This window comes from Piliocolobus tephrosceles, chromosome 8, assembly GCF_002776525.5.
Source record: "Piliocolobus tephrosceles isolate RC106 chromosome 8, ASM277652v3, whole genome shotgun sequence".
In the NCBI taxonomy this organism is placed as follows: domain Eukaryota; kingdom Metazoa; phylum Chordata; class Mammalia; order Primates; family Cercopithecidae; genus Piliocolobus; species Piliocolobus tephrosceles.
This window is the reverse complement of record NC_045441.1, coordinates 60,164,694-60,184,270: the sequence shown is the minus strand read 5'-3', so window position 1 is coordinate 60,184,270 and position 19,577 is coordinate 60,164,694. Positions and strand designations below refer to the sequence as shown.

The following is a 19,577-nucleotide window of genomic DNA, read 5'->3' as shown; positions in this document are numbered from 1 at the left end:
GTCAGGACCCTCAGCTATAGGTCTGTTGGAGATTGCTTGAGGTCCACTCCAGACCCTGTTTGCCTGGGTATCAGCAGCAGAGGTTGCAGAAGATAGAATATTGCTGAACAGCGAGTGCACCTGTCTGATTCTTGCTTTGGAAGCTTCCTCTCAGGGGTGTACTCCACCCTGTGAGGTGTGGGGTGTCAGACTGCCCCTAGTGGGGGGTGTCTCCCCGTTAGGCTACTCAGGGGTCAGGGACCCACTTGAGCAGGCAGACTGCCCCTTCTCAGATCTCAACCTCCGTGTTGGGAGATCCACTGCTCTCTTCAAAGCTGTCAGACAGAGTCGTTCGCGTCTGGACAGGCCTCTGCTGCTTTAGCTAAGCCCTGTCCCCAGAGCGCAGTCTACAGAGACAGGCAGGTTTCCTTGAGCTGCTGTGAGCTCCACCCAGTTCGAGCTTCCCAACGGCTTTATTTACCTACTTAAGCCTCAGTGATGGCTGGGCGCCCCTCCCCCAGCCTCGCTGCTGCCTTGCAGTTAGATTGCCGCAGCCTGCTGTGTTAGCAAGGAGGGAGGCTCCGTGGGCGTGGGACCCTCCCGGCCAGGTGTGGGATATAACCTCCGGTGTGCCGGTGTTACAGCGCAGTATTGGGGTGGGAGTTACCCGATTTTCCAGGTGTTGTGTGTCTCAGTTCCCCTGGCTAGGAAAAGGGACTCCCTTCCCCCTCGCGCTTCCCAGGTGAGAGGATGCCTCGCCCTGCTTCAGCTCTTGCTGGTTGGGCTGCAGCAGCTGACCAGCACCGATTGTCCGGCACTCCCGAGTGAGATGACCCCAGTACCTCAGTTGAAAATGCAGAAATCACCGGTCTTCTGCATCGCTCGTGCTGGGAGATGGAGACTGAAGCTGTTCCTATTCGGCCATCTTGCTCTGCCCCTCTATCTTTTGTGCGTTTCTTATTTTGTTTTGTTTTTTTGAGACAGAGTCTTGCTCTGTGGCCCAGGATGGAATGCAGTGGCACCATCTCAGCTCACTGCAACCCCCGCCTCTAGACTTCATGCTATTCTCTTGCCTCAGCCTCCTGAGTAGTAGCTGAGATTATAGGCGTGCGCCACCATGCCCAGTTAATTTTTGTATTTTTTTGTAGAAACAGGGTTTTGCCATGTTAACCAGGCTGGTCTTCAACTCCCAGCCTCAAGTGATCTGCTCACCTCAGCCTCCCAAAGTCTCCTCATGTTTTTTAAACACACCTATGAACCTTTTTTTAGCTATTGCCCTGCCCAGAATGTCCCCTTTGCAGGCTCCTTCTCACTGTTCATGTCTTAGTCTGAACATCCTTTCCTTAAGGCCTTCTTGGACAACCCCCTTCTCATGCCTCTCCATACCCTCCCCACTGCCTCAGTCGCTCTACCCTGTTACCCTGTCTTCAGGGTACTTTCCTCTCCTGAGTTTATTGAGTCATTTGTTCATGTGTTTATTGCATCCTTCTCTGCTAAAATATAAGCTACAAAAGGGAAAGAGCTTTCTCTAATTGACTACTATTTCGCTGGTACTGGAAGAGTCCCCCTCCCGTAGTGAGCATGCTCATCAAATATGAGTTGAGTGTTGTTATCTATTTATGTGAATAAACATGGCTGTGTGCAAGATGACACAGCTTTACATGTGGAGTACTCTGTCATCTCCACATACTTTTCACAGGGTTTTCTGAAAGTCAGGTCCTGTTACAGTGGAGGGGGCAGTAGTGAGTTATATGCTGTTTGCTTCTATACAACATATGATTTATGAGCCTTCCTTGGGTAACCTTATACTTTGAAATAGCTTGAATTCCTATCCTTCTTGTTATGATTTGTGTGTGTTTGAATACAGTGAACTGTAACATGATACAGTTGTGTGATCTTAACACACCATTCTCCATTCTGCTTTTGGCAGCTGTTTGATGGCGTGGATGCAAAAGAATTGAATGTACAGTGGCTCCGTTCCCAAATAGCAATCGTATCTCAAGAGCCTGTACTCTTCAACTGCAGCATCGCTGAGAACATTGCCTATGGTGACAACAGCCGTGTGGTGCCATTAGATGAGATCAAAGAAGCAGCAAATGCAGCAAATATCCATTCTTTTATTGAAGGTCTCCCTGAGGTAAGAAAATTTCTGAAATCTTGAATTACAAAGCTGCCAAGTAAGCCTAAGAAGCTACTGGGCCTACACAGTTGTTTTTATGTATTCCTTGGATTATACAATTTATTTATTGCCAGAATCTAAAGTTAGATGTAAAACATGAAGTCAGATGTGAAAAACCAAGTTTGAGATTTTCGTGTGACTATTTTCCCAAGACCAAAATGTATTAATATTCACTGGATTAACTTTCACATTTTGATATTTGCCTTCTGTCCATCTACACTGTGGCTGGTCCACACTATGACCTGCTCCACTACTGCGGTAGCCTCTTCATCTGCCTTCCAGTCTTGCTCCTCTATCATTTTTTTTCCTCACAGCAATCAGAGGGATCTTTTAAAAACCAATTAGATCCTATCCCTCCCCTGCTTATGACTGCCTCATGGCTCCCCTGTGCACTCAGAATAAAGCCCAGACACCCCATGGGAAGGGGCTGCTGAAGCCTCTGTGATCTGGCCCCACTGTTTCCCCAGCAACAACCTCACCACACAGTCACTTTGCTGCAGCTGAGCTGGTCTCTCCTGCCTCATGAACATACCAACTTGCTCCCCACCTTAGGACATTTACATTTGCTGTTGCTCCAGCCTAGACCTCCCTTAGGTTGACTTTTGGCATAGTAATGCCTTAACTTTCTTTTTTTTTCTTTTTTTCTTTTTTTTTTTTTTGACGGAGTTTCACTCTTGTTGCCCAGGCTAGAGTTCCATGGCGCAATCTCGGCTCACTCGGCTCCACCTCCTGGGTTCAAGCGATTCTCCTGCCTCAGCCTTCCAAGTAGCTGGGATTACAGGCATGTGCCACCATGCCTGACTAATTTTTTGTGTTTTTAGTAGAGATGGGGTTTCTCCATGTTGGACAGGCTGGTCTCGAACTCCCGACCTCAGGTGATCCACCTGCCTCGGCCTCCCAAAGTGCTGGGATTACAAGCATGAACCATTGCGCCCAGGAAGAAGTGCCTTAACTCTCAAGCCCTTTCAAATGTTACCTTTGCAGAGGCTTTCCCTAAACATCCTATTTTTAAAAGTCCCCACCAGTCCTATCCCCTATCACTTTGTCTTCAGGGCATGTATCACAGACTGAAAATTACCCTGAGTACTTAGCTATTTGTTTAGTGTCTCCCCTCCACACTAGAGTATAAGATCCTTGCCTGCCATTTTTATCACTTTGATGTCTGTATTGACTGTGACAATTAGCACAAAGCCTCAGAAAAGTCAAAAATCTTGGCTAACTGTAGACAAGCCTTAGGTAGTGCAAGCACTGATACAAATCCAAAAACAGTGCCCAGAGAGGGATAATTATAACTTCAAGTGTTTATAGTATCTGAGTGTTTGCAACACACACACACATACACGCACACATGCATAAAATAAATTAAATAAAATAAAAATAGAGATACTTTCATGCAGAGGCAAATTTTTACATGTAATTTTTATAAACTAAGTTTCTATCTCACTTTAAAGGGAGATAGTTAAGTTTAACAACAATAGATCAAACAACTAATAATCTAGAGCCCTGTTCTTTGGTGGAGGCCAATAGTCACCATACTCTGTTTTATACTCCTTCCCTCACCAGCTCCTCTCTATACTACATGGTGCCTCCATCTAGAAACAGGCCATTAATGCAATTTCCCTTACTCTGGTAAGAGTTTGCAGTACTAAATATATTGGAAGGGTTCACTTTTTTTTAATAAATATAGTGACACTGTGAATGTCTTTCAGTGGCAACTTCCTTTTTAACCATGACACTGCATTGTTAATTTGTGGTCAGATTGTTATCTGCGTAATCTCAATAATTTGTTTTATGTATTGTGAAATGCTGTCCAATTGATATTTGTACTATTTAACTTTTATTCTTTTGTTTCCTTTGAGACAAGGTCTCACTCTGTCACCCAGGCTGGAGTGCAGTGATGTGTTCTTGGTTCACTGCAGCCTTGACCTCCCAGGCTCACCTGAGTCTCCCTGGGATCACAAGCACATGCCACCACACCTGGCCAATTTTTGTATTTTTTGTAGAGATGGGGTTTCATCATGTTGCTTAGGCTGGACTGAGGCTCCTGGGTTCAAGCAATTTCATCCACCTCGGCCTCCCAAAGTTCTGGAATTATAGGCATAAGCCACCACACCCGGCCTAACTTTTATTCTTAAATTGTTTATTATCTTCTATTCTTTTTATTGTACCAGTTCTCACATTTACTCAAAACTACATGCTGCAAAGATCCATTGTGCAAACTTTTTACAACAGGCTTTGAAAACTAAGAGGTTATTTCCTTTAACTTTTTTTAAAAAGAGTAGCTTATTTTTCAGTGTTTTAAATTTTAACTTTAATTTACCTTCATGTCTTTGTTCCCCCAAAAACATGTAGAACCATAAGGAAAACTGATACCAAAATAAAATTGTTTAAAAAAATCAAATCAGATAATTCCTAGAAAAACTACATATTACTAAATGGCTTCGGTTAGTACCCTGGGTAGAATAAGGCTGCCCTCTTATGCTCAGTTGGCTGGGAAAAAGGAAGAGATGAAACCAGCCACTCATTCCCCAGCCCTTCTGGGAACCAAGAACTACGCTGATGAAAATTCATTTGGTGGCAAAACGATGTGAGGATATAATATAGTCCTTTATTTATATTTATCCCACTTAGAATAAATAATCAAATACATCTGCACAAAATTCATGTATTTGATTACCAGTTGCTTCCCCACATTCTTCTGGGGGTGTTAAATAATATATTATCTATTAAATATAGATAATATATCATATATGTATAATATATAGAATTTTTTCTTCTAAGGTTGAAAAAAATCAGAATTATTAAATATATATAACTCCAAGGGTTTTGGTAAGGAAGTGTAGATCTGTGTAACAGCTCAAACCAGAAGGGTGCAGAGCAAGGAGTCAACTTAGAACATGCTGAGAGTAATGAAATGCATCTACCACATATCTCATAGAAATATCCCACAGGCATTTGGAAATACAGGCCTGGGGCATAGGAGAGAAGTGGAAGTAACACCACCTTGATCTCAGGGATCCTCTGAGACACACACCAGGTATGATTCTCTCTTAATCTTCACAATATCACCCAGTGGCAGCTCCCAGTCAAGCCACATCCTTAAGTAGGACTTTGACCTCTGGAATCACCCTGCAAATCCAACCCAGTGCCTGCAGGGATTCTTCAGAATGCAGTTGCTTTAGGATTCGACTCTGGTGTTCCCTCTAGGACGCAACTGACTTTTAGCTCCAGGTTCATATTAAGGAGCCATTACCCCTTGAGTTTCTCGTAAAAGAGGTGATTTCAGGGCACTCACCATCCCAGTGATTGCCAGAAAATGGATTCAGATTTTTGGCTAAAGAGAAACTCTGTAGTTCTTCATTTAAAATAAATAAATAAATAAAAAATAAAAAACCTTCAGTTTAAATATATGCAAATATTTTTAGGTAGCTATTGAGACAATGTGTATATCCACATTTGTAATCTGTTCTTAACAGTGGGCAAAACATCTGAATTTAGTTTTCATCCAATATGTTCTTTAAACTTACACTCTCCTGCAATCCAGAGAAGGCCAAAAACTGCAAAGTGATTCCTAAAGTAGTCTTGAATCTTCTTCAGCTGCCCTAGAAGAATTCACGTACAATTTAAGCGAGGCTGGCAGAAAGGGCTACGAGCTCATTATCATTCCCACCTCCCTTCCCAAAGTTTAGTTTAAGATTTAAATGACAAGTTGATGGGTGCTGACGAGTTGTTGGGTGCAGCACACCAACATGGCACAGGTATACATATGTAACAAACCTGCACGTTGTGCACATGTACCCTAGAACTTAAAGTATAATAAAAAAAAAAAAAAGAATTGAATCCCCTCATTTAAATATGAACTTTGCAGCGTTTGGAGATGAATAGCAGACACAATTTTACCTATGGTTCCAAATTTAACAAAATGCATTTTAGGAGGAAGGGGCCCAAGGCCTGCTAGTAGTCCCAGATAAATCACAGAGAAAACAGTGAAAGTCTGTGTTCTTTGTAGAGCATTCACTTCAGAGAAGATATTTTTACTGGGCTTTAGTAATTCAGACACCTGTTGTTTGCTATAAAACATGCACCTGTGCATGTTACATTGAAAAGTAAGCTTTGAGATGATGTAGACACATTTTGTTATAAGGGTATACCACAGATTCGCGACACCCACTGTGTCCAAAATGCACTGCCTGAAGGCAGTCAGATGTGGAGAGAAAGGCAATTCCCTCAAGCTTCTCTAGGTTACCAACACAAAATGAACAGCTAGGAATCACATGCTGCACGTGAAATGCTGCTACAGGATTACTCTTTCCCGCTCTACCCTTGGACCAGCTTTCTCAATGGAGCTAATCCATCTGCACATTCTTGTCTAGGTACCAAGGGTTTATGTTTCTTACAAAAGTGCCAAGGGCCACTAGAAAGCAATGTGAAGCCTTGAAAGGAAGCCAAGTCAATGGGACAATCTAAAAAGCAGGCAAGAACCTGCTTACCCCTACTGTACTGACCAATTGTGATTCAGAGGACCATGATGGCTTCAAGATTTGTGTGAAATTTTCTTTACCCTTCCATGAAGGGAAACACTGGAGAAATTGGGTTATTAGTAAGTAGAGAACTATGAAACACTGTGAAGTGCTAAATGTCACCATTACTATGTAGTGGCCTGAAAAGGTGAATAGACTGTCTCAAGATGCCAACCTGGCTGGGCGTGGTGGCTCACGCCTGTAATCCCAACACTTTGGAAGTCCAAGGCGGGCGGATCACGAGATCAGGAGTTCAAGACCAGCCTGGCCAACATGGTGAAACCCCATCTCTACTAAAAATACAAAAATTAGCCAGGCATAGTGGTGGGTGCCTGTAATCCCAACTACTTGGGAGGCTGAGGCAGAGAATCACTTGAACCCGGGAGGTGGAGGTTGTAGTGAGCCGAGACTGCACCACTGCACTCTAGACTGGGTGACAGATCAAGACTCTGTCTCAAAAAACAAAAAAGATGCCAACCTAACTTATTTCCAGAAAGATGCATGTACCACTGAGACTCCCATCCCAGCATCTGTAAGGAGGTGCCCATAGAGGCTTAGCAAGAGCCAAAGTGAAGAAACCTCATAATTTCCTGTTGTTTTACTACTGTGAATCATTTTAACCTGAAAATAGTAGGTAATATAACTTAATGGAAAAGTATTTGTGTTTACTATGAACTTGTTTCTTGCTGATAATTTTTTTCTTATGCTTTAATTTGAAAAATTTCTTTGTGGAAGCATAATGGCAGAGGTCTGCTGTCTGTGATCAGATTGGATATGTAAATGAGATGGTAGTGTTTACTGAGGCTTTAGCATTTATTTGCAACAAAGCCCAAGAATAGATTTCAACATTTGTTGGGACACAAATTTTCAAGAGTAGCAAAATTTGAAATATTTAGATGGTTCTCGCCCACAGTTGCCATGCTAATTTAAATAACTAAGACTTGCTTTCTTAATTGCATGCTCCTATAATAGAAATACAACACACAAGTTGGACTGAAAGGAACACAGCTTTCTGGCGGCCAGAAACAAAGACTAGCTATTGCAAGGGCTCTTCTCCAGAAACCCAAAATTTTATTGTTGGATGAGGCCACTTCAGCCCTCGATAATGAGAGTGAGAAGGTAACATCATTTTCTTTTATCTCAGAATATACTACCAAATATAAGCATCCAATAACATGGAAGAAACCGAGGTAAGTTTGGAAAAACAAAGGCCTGGAAAAAATTGTAGTTCTAAGGTCACCAGTTCCCATTAAGGCTTTGGGCTTTTACAGAAAGGTCAGTAGGTGGTGGGGAGGTGGCAGAGAGTTGAGACAGAGGGAATCTCATGTTCCAGAAAGGTTTTCTCACTCAAATTTGTCTCATTATCAAAAGTGGACCAATTTTCGAAATGTTTTTTCATTCAAGGAAAGAGCCCAAGAAAAATAACTTTTCAATTTTATTACTATTCCAGTGATGCCAAACAAACTAATAAGGTAATTTGTATGGTTAAAAGAGTAATCTACATTGCAGTGTCAGAGCCTGAGAGTTACTCTACCTTCGACAGACTCAGCCTAGTTTGAGCAGGAAACAAGGAGGCAAAGGGACACATGAGAATGTACTTGCACAGCAAGCTTCTCCGGCTGTTTGATTTTGCTATGTCCTTTATCCCCTAGGAGTTTCTTGCACATGTAGGCACTTATTTAGTACATTGGTTAAATGAATGATAATCATTAACATTTATAGAGTATGCATTACATGCTATTATGTCAGTCTTCACAACAACATGACAAATGAACTTCTTGTATTAGCATGCCCATTTTACAGATTCGCACACTAAGGCTTAGAAAGATTAAGTAACTTCTCTAAATTCTAATGGAGGGTGTCTGACCTAAGAGCCCAGGCAGTTAATCCACCCATGATTGCTACTTGTAGATGATTATTATTCTTGATTCCTAAAGTGACAGTGTGTTATGAAAAATAAACAACAACTAACTTTTGGGATCAGACATATCTGGGCTGTAATCCTCACTTCATCAGTTACTAGCAGTATGACCTTGGCCTAACCTCAGTTCAGTTATCAGAAAAATAAAAATACTCTCATTTTATGAGGTAATTGAAAGAATTTAAATGAGATATCCATATTGGGAACATTTTATACATTCAACAAATATGGGTTTTCACCCTCCACTCCCACTTTCTCTATATAGCATCATAACCTCACTCTTGGCTGAAATCCTATGCTAACAGGACAGTTCTACAGCTAAGTCCTACCAAAAACAAAACAAAATTATGAGAGAAAATTAGGGAAATAAATTAGACAATTCTACTTAGGTATACTGCTTAGAAATACTCCTTTCTGACTTTGACTTTAGAACTCCTCAAAGAAATAATAGTAGAAATTTGAGTAGTATTAGAACTACACAAAGAAATTGTAGTAGAAATACTACTATAATTCTACTTAGAAATACTACTTCCTTACTGTAAGTTTAGAACCACTAACATATAAACAACTATTTCATTTTTATTCATTCTCACAAATGCTTTTCCAGCTGAAAGTCTTACATAATGTATCTGTAGTTAATCTTTCCCTTTCTTTTTTTTTTTTTTTGATATGGAGTTTCACTCATGTCACCTAGGCTGGAGTGCAATGGCACGCTCTTGGCTCACAGCAACCTCCACCTCCCAAGCTCAAGCAAGTCTCCTGCCTCAGCCTCCCGAGTAGCTGGGATTACAGGTGCCCACCACCATGCCCGGCTAATTTTGTATTTTTAGTAGAGATGGGATTTCTCCATGTTGATCAGGCTGGTCTCGAACTCCTGACCTCAGGTGATCTGCCTGCCTTGGCCTCCCAAAGTGCTGGGATTACAGGCGTGCGCCACCATGCCCAGCTGTAGTTAATCTTTCTAGATTTCTATTGAGTAAGGTGAATATTTTACAAGTAGGCCAATTGCTTTCAGGACAAGCAAATAAAGTAAAGAATGTTATTAGATTACCTTAATTGATTTGACTTACATAAGTTTACTAACATCTAACTTAAACTGGTGATCACAGGTCTTTCTCTTTTCCAGGTGGTTCAGCATGCCCTTGATAAAGCCAAGACGGGAAGGACATGCCTAGTGGTCACTCACAGACTTTCTGCAATTCAGAACGCAGATTTGATAGTGGTTCTGCACAATGGAAAGATAAAGGAACAAGGAACTCATCAAGAGCTCCTGAGAAATCGAGACATATACTTTAAACTAGTAAATGCACAGTCAGTGCAGTGATGCTGTTGAGGTAGCGCATATTTTGATGTTTGTGTAATGCAAAGAAGGAGTACTTAGTAATTACTTGGCAAGCTTTGATCTCTTTTATTGTATATATCAATACCTAGAATCATGCTACTCAAGTACATACATGTTCTGTTCACACACCATCTGCCCTTCAGACTTAAAAGGAAGCAAAAATTTGCTTATTTCATGTAAGTGAAATAGTGCTTATATCCTTCACTTTATAAAAATATTCTAGCACATTTGCTTGCAAAGCAATTTTCTACAAAGTGAATTTATTTCCCATCAACTTCTGCTATAAAATCAGAAATATGTTTCCAGGGGGAATATTATCCAGTTAACCATGTTGAAGGTTTTAGCAAAGGGAGTGTAAGATAAAGTGGGGCCTGTGGCATTGCAGGGAGAGTGTCTTTAACTTGGAATTTTGTTTTGCAGCATATATTACAGTACTTTTGCTAGTCCCTTTTCTCAAGACCATATGGATTTTTCTCATAATATGTCTCTCAATATTTCTCTCAATAAGTATTCACTATTTCTCAAAATTTTATTCTATTTTGTTGTTGTTGTTGTTGTGCAGGGAATAGAAAGGATTATGATGTAAAATTTCTGGGCGGATTAGGTAGCTATCTCCTAATTCACCAGTAAGTGAAGTGCCTCACATGAGCCATCCCAGAGATTCATTATTCCAAACTTTGGGTTTGGCAGAATAAATCACAGGCCTGCCTGTTTATGAACACTTACTTACTTAAAATAAGAGCTACTTTTGGGCCAGGTGCAGTGGCTCACGCCTGTAATCCCAGAATTTTGGGAGGCCGAGGAGGGCGGATCACTTGAAGTCAGAAGTTCAAGACCAGCCTGGCCTACATGGTGAAACCCCATCTCTGGTAAAAATACAAAAATTAGCCAATCTTGGTGGCGGGCACCTGTAATCCCAGCTACGTGTAAGGCTAAGGCAGGAGAATTGTTTGAACCTAGGAGGCAGAGGTTGCAGTGAGCCGAGATTGTACCACTGCACTCCAGCCTGGGCAACAGAGCAAGATTCCATCTCAAAAAAAAATAATAATAAAGATAAGGGTTACTTTTATTGTGGGTGAAAGTGTTTAAATGTCTTTCTCTATAATAAAATAATTTGCTTAAATTTTATATGTACTTTATCATATATAATGTGTAAATGATTTTAAAGTTTTGTGTAAATAACAATATTGGTAAAATGAGTTACCTTTACAACTTACTTAAATATGTGATGTCACCTGGTGATTTATCTTTATTCTTCAGTGTATTTTCTTCCATTTACACATTTAGCTAGCCTCTCTAAAGTATACTCTACCAATAATTGAAATCTTATTTAAAAAATTTAAACCATTTATATATTATGCCACTTTCTTTAAAATGCAAAATGAAAATAAGATTGGGGACTTAAGAATCGGATGCATTGTTTAGACGCATTGGCACTGACTGCCACGTGGTTATTTTGCTATGCATGAATATAGAGCTCTTGGTAGTTTCTTTTCTCAGTGTAGGGTAGACAAGAGGAAAAGAGAAATATAGTATGGACATGCTCAGAACCTCACAGCAGGGGAGCACCTCAGGTTCCAATTCTGTAATTCCTCCTAGAAGGGCAAAGACAGTACCTGAAATGTCTGCTTACCCCTTGAACCTATCAACATCTGTCCCATGCCTACAGATATTAGTAAAACACATTCCTTTCTAATGTATAACCCTGCTAGTTTTTATTTCCATTTTATTTCTAATGAGTTTAAAGAAAGCTTCACAGGCAGAATTCTCATCAATAAAGCTACTGCCTGCACTGGACCAAGCAATCATGCTGAGAATTGGGGTCCCAGAGAGTTTATAAGGATTTGTAAGGTTATCAGCTGGTGAAGGCAGAAAGTAGGTAGAGATCAACTACTTTTTAGGGGTTGCCACAATTTAAAGGTTTATTTTTTTTTCAGATGGAGTTTCACTCTTGTTGCCCAGGCTGGAGTGCAATAGTGCTATCTCAGCTCACCACAACCTCTGCCTCCCAGGTTCAAGTGATTCTCCTGCCTCAGCCTCCTGAGTAGCTGGGATTACAGGCATGCAACACCACGCCCAGCTAATTTTGTATTTTTAGTAGAGACTGGGTTTCTCCATGTTGGTCAGGCTGGTCTCAAACTCCCGAACTCAGGTGATTCGCCCGCCTTGGCCTCCCAAAATGCTAGTATTATAAGCATGAGCCACCGTGCCCAGCCAACAATTTAAAGATTTAAAATTGCTATACTGTTCTTAAAGTTGTGTTTAAAATGTATCATTTTCATTAAAACAATAGAACAATAGTTATCAGTTTTATAGGCATGACTTTTTATGGCTTTTTAATTCTTGCACTTTTCTTCCTTTCCTTTTTTTTTTTTTGATAGAGACTCCAGCTGTGTTGCCCAGGCTGAAGTGCAGAGGTGCAATCTCAGTTCACTGCATCCTTGACCTCCCGGAATCAAGAGATTCTCCTACCTCAGCCTCCCAAGTAGCTGGGACTAGAGGCCTACACTACCACATCTGGCTAATTTTTGTTTTTGTTTTTTTAGACACAGGGTTTTACCATGTTGCTTAGGCTAGTCTCGAACTCCTGGGCTCAAGTGATCCACCCCACTAGACCCCCAACATACTAGGATTACAGGTGTGAGCCACCTCACTCTGTGTCCTACACTTTTTTTTTTTTTTGAGATGGAGTCTCACACCATTGCCCAGGCTGGAGTGCAGTGACATGATCTTGGTTCACTGCAACCTCCACCTCCTGGGTTCAAGTGATTCTCCTGCCTCAGCCTCCCAAGTAGCTAGAACTACAGGCACGTGCCACCATGCCTGGCCAATTTTTGTATTTTTAGTAGAGATGGGGTTTCACTATGTTAGGCTGGTCACGAACTCCTGACCTCATGATCCACCCACCTCAGCCTCCCAAAGTGCTGGAATTACAGGCATGAGTCACCACGTCTGGCCCCCACGCTTTTCTTAAAGCAAGGTATTCTGTAGCCAAAAAAGAAGCTAAATTAGGCCAGGTGTGGTGGCTCACTCCTGTAATCCCATCACTTTGGGAATCCGAGGTGGGCGAATCACTTGAGGCCATGAGTTTGAGACCAGACTGGCCAAAATGGTGAAACCCTGTCTCTACTAAACATACAAAAATTAGTGGGGTGTGGTGATGCATGTCTGTAGTCCCAGCTACTCAGGAGGCTGAGGCAGGAGAATCGTTTGAACCTGGGAATCGGCGGTTGCAGTGAGCAGAGATGGTGCACTGCACTCCAGCCTGGGTGACAGAGGGAGATTCTACCGCCCCTACTTCCCACCTCCATTCCCAGCCCAAAAAAAAGCTAAATTAAGAATTGATATTTTTATCTAAACAAACAAAATGGTACTTCAGCAAATGTGTCTATTTATTTTTATAATTTTAACTTTCATTTTAGATTCGTGGGTACATGTGGAGGTTCCTTTTACATGGGTATATTGCATGATGCTGAGGTTTGGCATACAATTGATCCCATCACCCAGGTAGTGAGCACAGTACCCAATAAATAGTTTTTCAGCCTTGGCCCCCTCGCTCTGCACTCTAGTAGTCCTTGGTGTCTATTGTTGCCATCTTTACATCCATACTTCAGCAGATGTAAATGTAAGTTTTACATGTTAAATCACTCATTAAATTTTTTATAAATTAATTATTAAATAATACCTTAGGTGTATAGCTTACAAGTTGGTATTTACAAAAGAAGGGCTTTAAGCAATGAATGCCAGATTATTCAGGGCATGAAATCAGTGAATATAAGACATGTAGTCTTCTTATAGTGCCTTGGATATGGTAGATATTCAATAAATACTAGGTGACTCCACTTGAAAAGTCAAAAATCATAGCAGGTATGCATTACTGATACTAAAATGAGCACACATTTACTGAAAAGATGACCTGGAAGGCTTCAGTTGTTTTGCCTCAACAATCGTGTATTAGAATCTCCTCGACATGGGTATTATCAGTCATGGTGACACCTTCGATAGTTTACTTCTAGGCTGGCCTCTTTCAAGTCCATACAAACTTTTTCTTTACATTCAGATGGCAATTTTAATTTTAGTTAAATACATTTTTAATTTATTTTAATTAATTTTAGCCTTTTATCATAGTTTATGAATTGGTTTGATTTATTTAATTTTGAAATAATTTGGTATTTGAGTGTACATTGCCTGATTTCTTTTAGAACATTGTGAGTCTAATTTCCCACAAGGCTTTTGTCTAGATTGAGGCATATTCCCTAGTTCAAGGACTTCTGGTCTAAGGCAAACACTGATTTCTGCCAGTCATGACTCATAGCCTACTCCTTACTTGGATTGACCTCAATCCAAACTGTCTGAGCATCCTTGTCCTTTGCTTCTCCTCTACCTCTGGTCTTGGATATAGTTATAAAACAAGATACTAGAAGAAAGAATGAAACACCAGTTTAAAACAATATAACAAGGCCAGATGCAGTGGCTCACAACTGTAATCTCAGAACTTTGGGAGGCCGAGGTGGGTGGATCACCCAAGGTCAGGAGTTCAAGACCAGCCTTACCAACGTGGTGAAACCGCGTCTCTACTAAAAATACAAAAATCAGCCGGGCATGATGGTGTATGCCTATAATCCCAGCTACTCAGGAGGCTGAGGCAGGAGAATCACTTGAACCCGGGAGGTAGAGGTTGCAGTGAGCCGAGATTGCACCATTGCACTCCAGCCTGGGTGTCACAGTAAGACTCTACCTCGGAAAAAAAAAAAAAAACCCGGCCTAGAAAATCCTAAATACAATGAAGGCAGCTGTCCAGAGAGATCAAGATCTGTCAGAGTCATTTGTAAATATTAGTGTGTTACAGCAGGGGTCCCCAACCCCCAGAGCACAGACCAGTACTAATCCGTGACCTGCTGGGAACCGGGCTGCACAGCAGGAGGTGAGCAGTGGGTAGGCAAGTGAAGCTTCAGTATTTACAGCTGCAGCCGTTCTCCATGGCTGGCATTACTGCCTAAGCTCTGCCTTCTGTCAGATCAGTGATGGCATTAGATTCTCAAAAGAGTGTGAACCCAATTGTGAACTGCACATGCAGAAGATCTGGGTTGCATGCTTCTTATGAGAATCTAATGCCTGATGATCTGTCACTGTCTCCCATTATCCCCAGATGGGACCACCTAGTTGCAGGAAAACAAGCTCAGGGCTCCCACTGATACTACATTATGGTGATTTGTATAATCATTTTATTATATGCTACAATGTAACCATAATAGAAATAAAGTACTCAATAAATGTAAAAATGCACTTGAATCATCCCAAAACCACTGCCCCCCTTCCCCGGTCCATGGAAAGACTGTCTTCCAGGAAACTGGTCCCTGGTGCCAAAAAGGTTGGGGACTGCTGTTACAGTAGCTCTCAGCCATCAAATCTTATCCTTTAAACTGCCCTTCCTTTGTAAGAGGGATGGCTGCTCAGTGAGTCTTAAAATAATTGAAACACCAATGAGGATACCAGTGGTATAAAAACAATTTAACAAGGATAAGGTATGACACAGATGTCAGTGAAAAGAAACAAAATAACATCACACCTGTTTTAAAACTAACCCAGCCAACCTATTTTATATATTACCACTCCTTAAAACAAGTTATGGTATGTTCTCATGCTAAATCAACTTAAGTCATAGCTAATAAACTGATTTGCAGCCTACTCAATGTGTCAGTTTCATAGCATGCAGAGTATATCATAGCGTTACATATGACCTACTCTATGAAAATATTTCCTAGGTTAGTGTCAACATATGTACTCATTGCTTTGGTTCTGAGCTCTTATTCCAAGAGCGTTTGTGAAGTGGAATCATAAATTGATAGGAAATAGTCCAGAGAGGAAACTGGGAAGATTGGAAATGGAAGAATGAGGGTAGAGGGTTTGGGGTATACAGTAGCTTTCAAGCCTTGATTAATTTCTCTGCCATTTGTAATAATTACCACAAATTTTAAAGCTCATTTAAAAACCATAATTATAAAAAATGCATGGATCAACCAAATGTCTATAAATAGTACAAGTCTATAAATAGTACCCCAACTTGCCCCCTTTTAGCAAAACCACACTGATGAAGCCTGATTACCTTCCTAATGCTGCTGTAACAAATTATCACAAACATAATGATGAAAGAATACAAATTTATTATCTTACAGCTCTGGAGGTCAAAAGTTTAAAATCAGTCTGGTCTAAAATCAAAGGTGTCATTCCTTCTACAGTCTCTGGAGAATAATCTGTTCCTTGTTCTTTTTCCTAGTTCCAGAAGCTTCTAGATGGTCTGCATTCCTTGGACCTCTGCTTCCTTCACCAAACCTCCAACTCTCTCTCTCTGCCCCTCCTCTTACTCTTATAAGGACCCTTGTGATCACACTGGGCCCTCATGGATAATCCAATATAATTTTCCCATCTCAAGATTCTTAAACTTAACCATATCTGCAAAGTCCCTTTTGCCATGTAATGTCCCATGTTCACAGGTTCCAGGAAAAAGGATGCAGACATTTGTAGAAGGCTATTAGCCTTCCACAAAGCCTATCTATTTGAATTTTTATTTAATGGAGAAGGCAAGCCAAATTTTGCACAGCTTTGCATTGAGTAAAAGTTCAATCCAATGTCATCATTATACATAGAAAGAGCAAAAACTCACATATCTGGCCTTTAAGTCCTGTGCTTTTTCCATTGCAACATGCTTCTCCTTCACTGATGCTGGGCCAGGACTTGGAGGACTTGGAAGGTGTTTGTCTTTCTCTCTTCACTTGTGCTACTAAATTCCTCTATTGCTGCTGTTTCCTTTTGTCCTAGACTAGATTTATTTAATAAAAGCTTATAGTAAATTCTACTTTTATTTATTTATTTATTTGAGACAAACTTTTGGTCTGTCACCCAGGCTGGAGTACAGTGGTGTGATCTTGGCTCCCTGCAACCTCCACCTCCCAGGTTCAATCAATTCTCCTGCCTCAGCCTCCTGAGAAGCTAGGATTACAGGTGCATGCCACCACATCCAGCTACTTTTTGTATTTTTAGTAGAGATGGGGTTTCGCCACATTGGCCAGGCTGGTCTCAAATCCCTGACCTCAGGTGATCTGCCTGCATTGGCCTCCCAAAGTGCAGGGATTACAGGTGGGAGCCCCTACACCTGGCACTAAATTCTACTGTCTTAACATCATTATTCTTTCTACTAAATAGTTTTATTTGCCAGCAAGTTAAAATGGCATCGTTAATACTGTAAGTATATGAGCTTTCACACACTACTGAGCCAGCACACTTTTGAATTTTCCTAAAACTATTTCAGACTACTGCTTCTAATGATGACCTATTTTTTTTTAAATGAAATGTTACATATGGCATTCACTTTCAGTACATTATCTCATTTAGTCCTCACATTGACTCTATAATGGTAGATATTGTTAATACTATCTATTTTTAAAGAAAACAAAAGCTTAAGGAAATTAAGTAACTTGTTGAGAGTTAGAATCTGATTCAGAACCTTTTCTTTCTGACACCAGAGCCTAGCGTCTTGACTGTGGCACCAAGGTCTTCTGTCCACAATTTATTCAGGCAAGATAGCTGATGCAGTCATGGCTCACAGAGTGCACTGAGTCAATGTGAGGATCAAACCAAAATTTTGGCAGCAGCTGCATGGTCTAATTAACTTAACCAGGCACACCCAGAAAATACTCTTTATATCCACGTCACTAAAACAAGATTGAACTCAGCTCAAGGTAGATCTGTTTTTCCTTTAGTGTCCACTTACACATATAATTCTTGGGGATTCCGATACTTTTTATATGGAGAAAACTGTAGAACTATGAGAATTTCAAGCCAAGAAAAGTGGAGAAAGAAGCACACTTCTTAGAAAAAAGCCTTGTACTTTGACTATAATGTCTGTGGAAATATTCTGAAAAGCATCGCCAATGCAATTGAGCTTGCTGGGCATGTTTTCTTAGTGACTTATACTTAATTATCAAGGTTCAGTTTAATCCTACTAAAATGTTTTGATTTTTAAACTGTGTGAGTATCTGCTTAAAGAAGATGTTAGTTTACTGAGATTTCAGAAAAGCCAAAGTTAGACAAACAATTGGGTATTTAAAACTGTAAATTCATGCATTCACTGCTGCATCGTTAGACTTAGCGGAAGTCTAATAAGCCAGCCTGTGTTTTTTAGATTTAAATGATGGAATGCCATTATTTATGAACCAGGTAAAATTTGCTATTGAATGGGGGTATTTCATCTAATCAACTTTACTACATAACAGTAAAACAATGCGTGGCTGAAATATTTTCTACCCAGTTCAAAGTCAAGAAGAGATTTTAGGAAAATGGTTGAAATCATTACATTACCAGAACATTCTGGACAAATGAAGCAAAAAGAAGGATGGAAGGCAGGAAGACAGGCAGTCAGGAAGGAAGGAAGGGAGACAGACTGAATATTTGAATACACTCAAACAATTTTTAAAAATGTAATAGATACTAGTAAGCAGCTTAGGACTGGAAGTATAAAATACTCCACCTTCAAATCCTCAGAAAACCTAAAAAAAAAAAAAAAGTGATACGTGTATTTATTTATTTATTTATTTACCTTTTGAGACGGAGTTTCGCTCTTGTTGCCCAGGATGGAGTGCAATGGTGCGATCTCAGCTCATGGCAACCTCCGCTTCCCAGGTTCAAGCGATTCTCCTGTCTCAGCCTCCCAAGTAGCTGGGATTACAGGTGCATGCCAGCACACCCGGCTAATTTTTGCATTTTTAGTAGAGACGGGGTTTCGTCATATTGGTCAGGCTGGTCTCAAACTCCTGACTTCAGGTGATCCACCTGCCTCAGCCTCCCAAAGTGCTGGGATTACAGGCGTGAGCTACCGCACCTGGTCTACACATTTAAATTTAAATCCCTAGTCCTACAGCCCCAGTTCAGGCCGAATTACACCTAGTCTACATTAGTTTCATAAATTCCTTTAATCTCTAATTTCCTAGAGCTATGTCCCCCTGAGAAGAGATGGGTTAGTGAGTAACAAATTAGCCAAAAAAAAGGGAAGGGCAGGGAGCCTGGCTCTCATAAGAGGCCAAAGGAAAAGAGGAGAAGTGAAAGGTGGTCATTGAGAATCAGAGCATGGTCAACATGGTTCCCAAAGATGGTGAAGAAGAAACCTCCAAAGTAACAAAGAGAAGTTAAATGTGTTCAATTAATAACTCTGGGAAATCCATGTGGACATTGAGAAATGCAGAGAGAATTGTCAAATGGAATGTTTCTGTCACTTAGTAGTGGTAACAATAAGATAATGTGAAATGCCAGGTGAGGTGGCTCAAACCTGTAATTCCAACACTTTGGGAGGCCGAGGTGGGCTGATCACTTGAAGTCAGGAGTTCAAGACCAGTCTGGCCAACATAGTGAAACTCCATCTCTACTAAAAATACAAAAATTAGCTGGGCATGGTGGTGGACACCTGTAGTCCCAGGTACTCAGGAGGCTGAGGCAAGGGAATCGCTTGAACCCGGGGGGCAGAGGTTGCAGTGAGCTGAGGGAGGAGGAGGAGGAGGAGGAGGAGGAGAAGAAGAAGAAGAAGAAGAAGAAGAAGAAGAAGAAGAAGAAGAAGAAGAAGAAGAAGAAGAAGAAGAAGAAGAA

General features: G+C 40.8%; 1 protein-coding gene across 1 annotated transcript in view; it reads left to right on the top strand.

The window, feature by feature from the left end:
* Positions 1-10,814, top strand: part of ABCB5 (ATP binding cassette subfamily B member 5) — a 134,694-nt gene extending 123,880 nt beyond the window's left edge. The window contains exons 25-27 of the mRNA XM_023215951.2: positions 1,910-2,116; positions 7,651-7,797; positions 9,726-10,814. Coding sequence (XP_023071719.1) covers positions 1,910-2,116; positions 7,651-7,797; positions 9,726-9,923 — 552 coding nt within the window. The 3' untranslated portion in view covers positions 9,924-10,814. The remainder of the gene's footprint in view (positions 1-1,909; positions 2,117-7,650; positions 7,798-9,725) is intronic.
* The last annotated feature ends 8,763 nt before the right edge of the window (positions 10,815-19,577 follow it).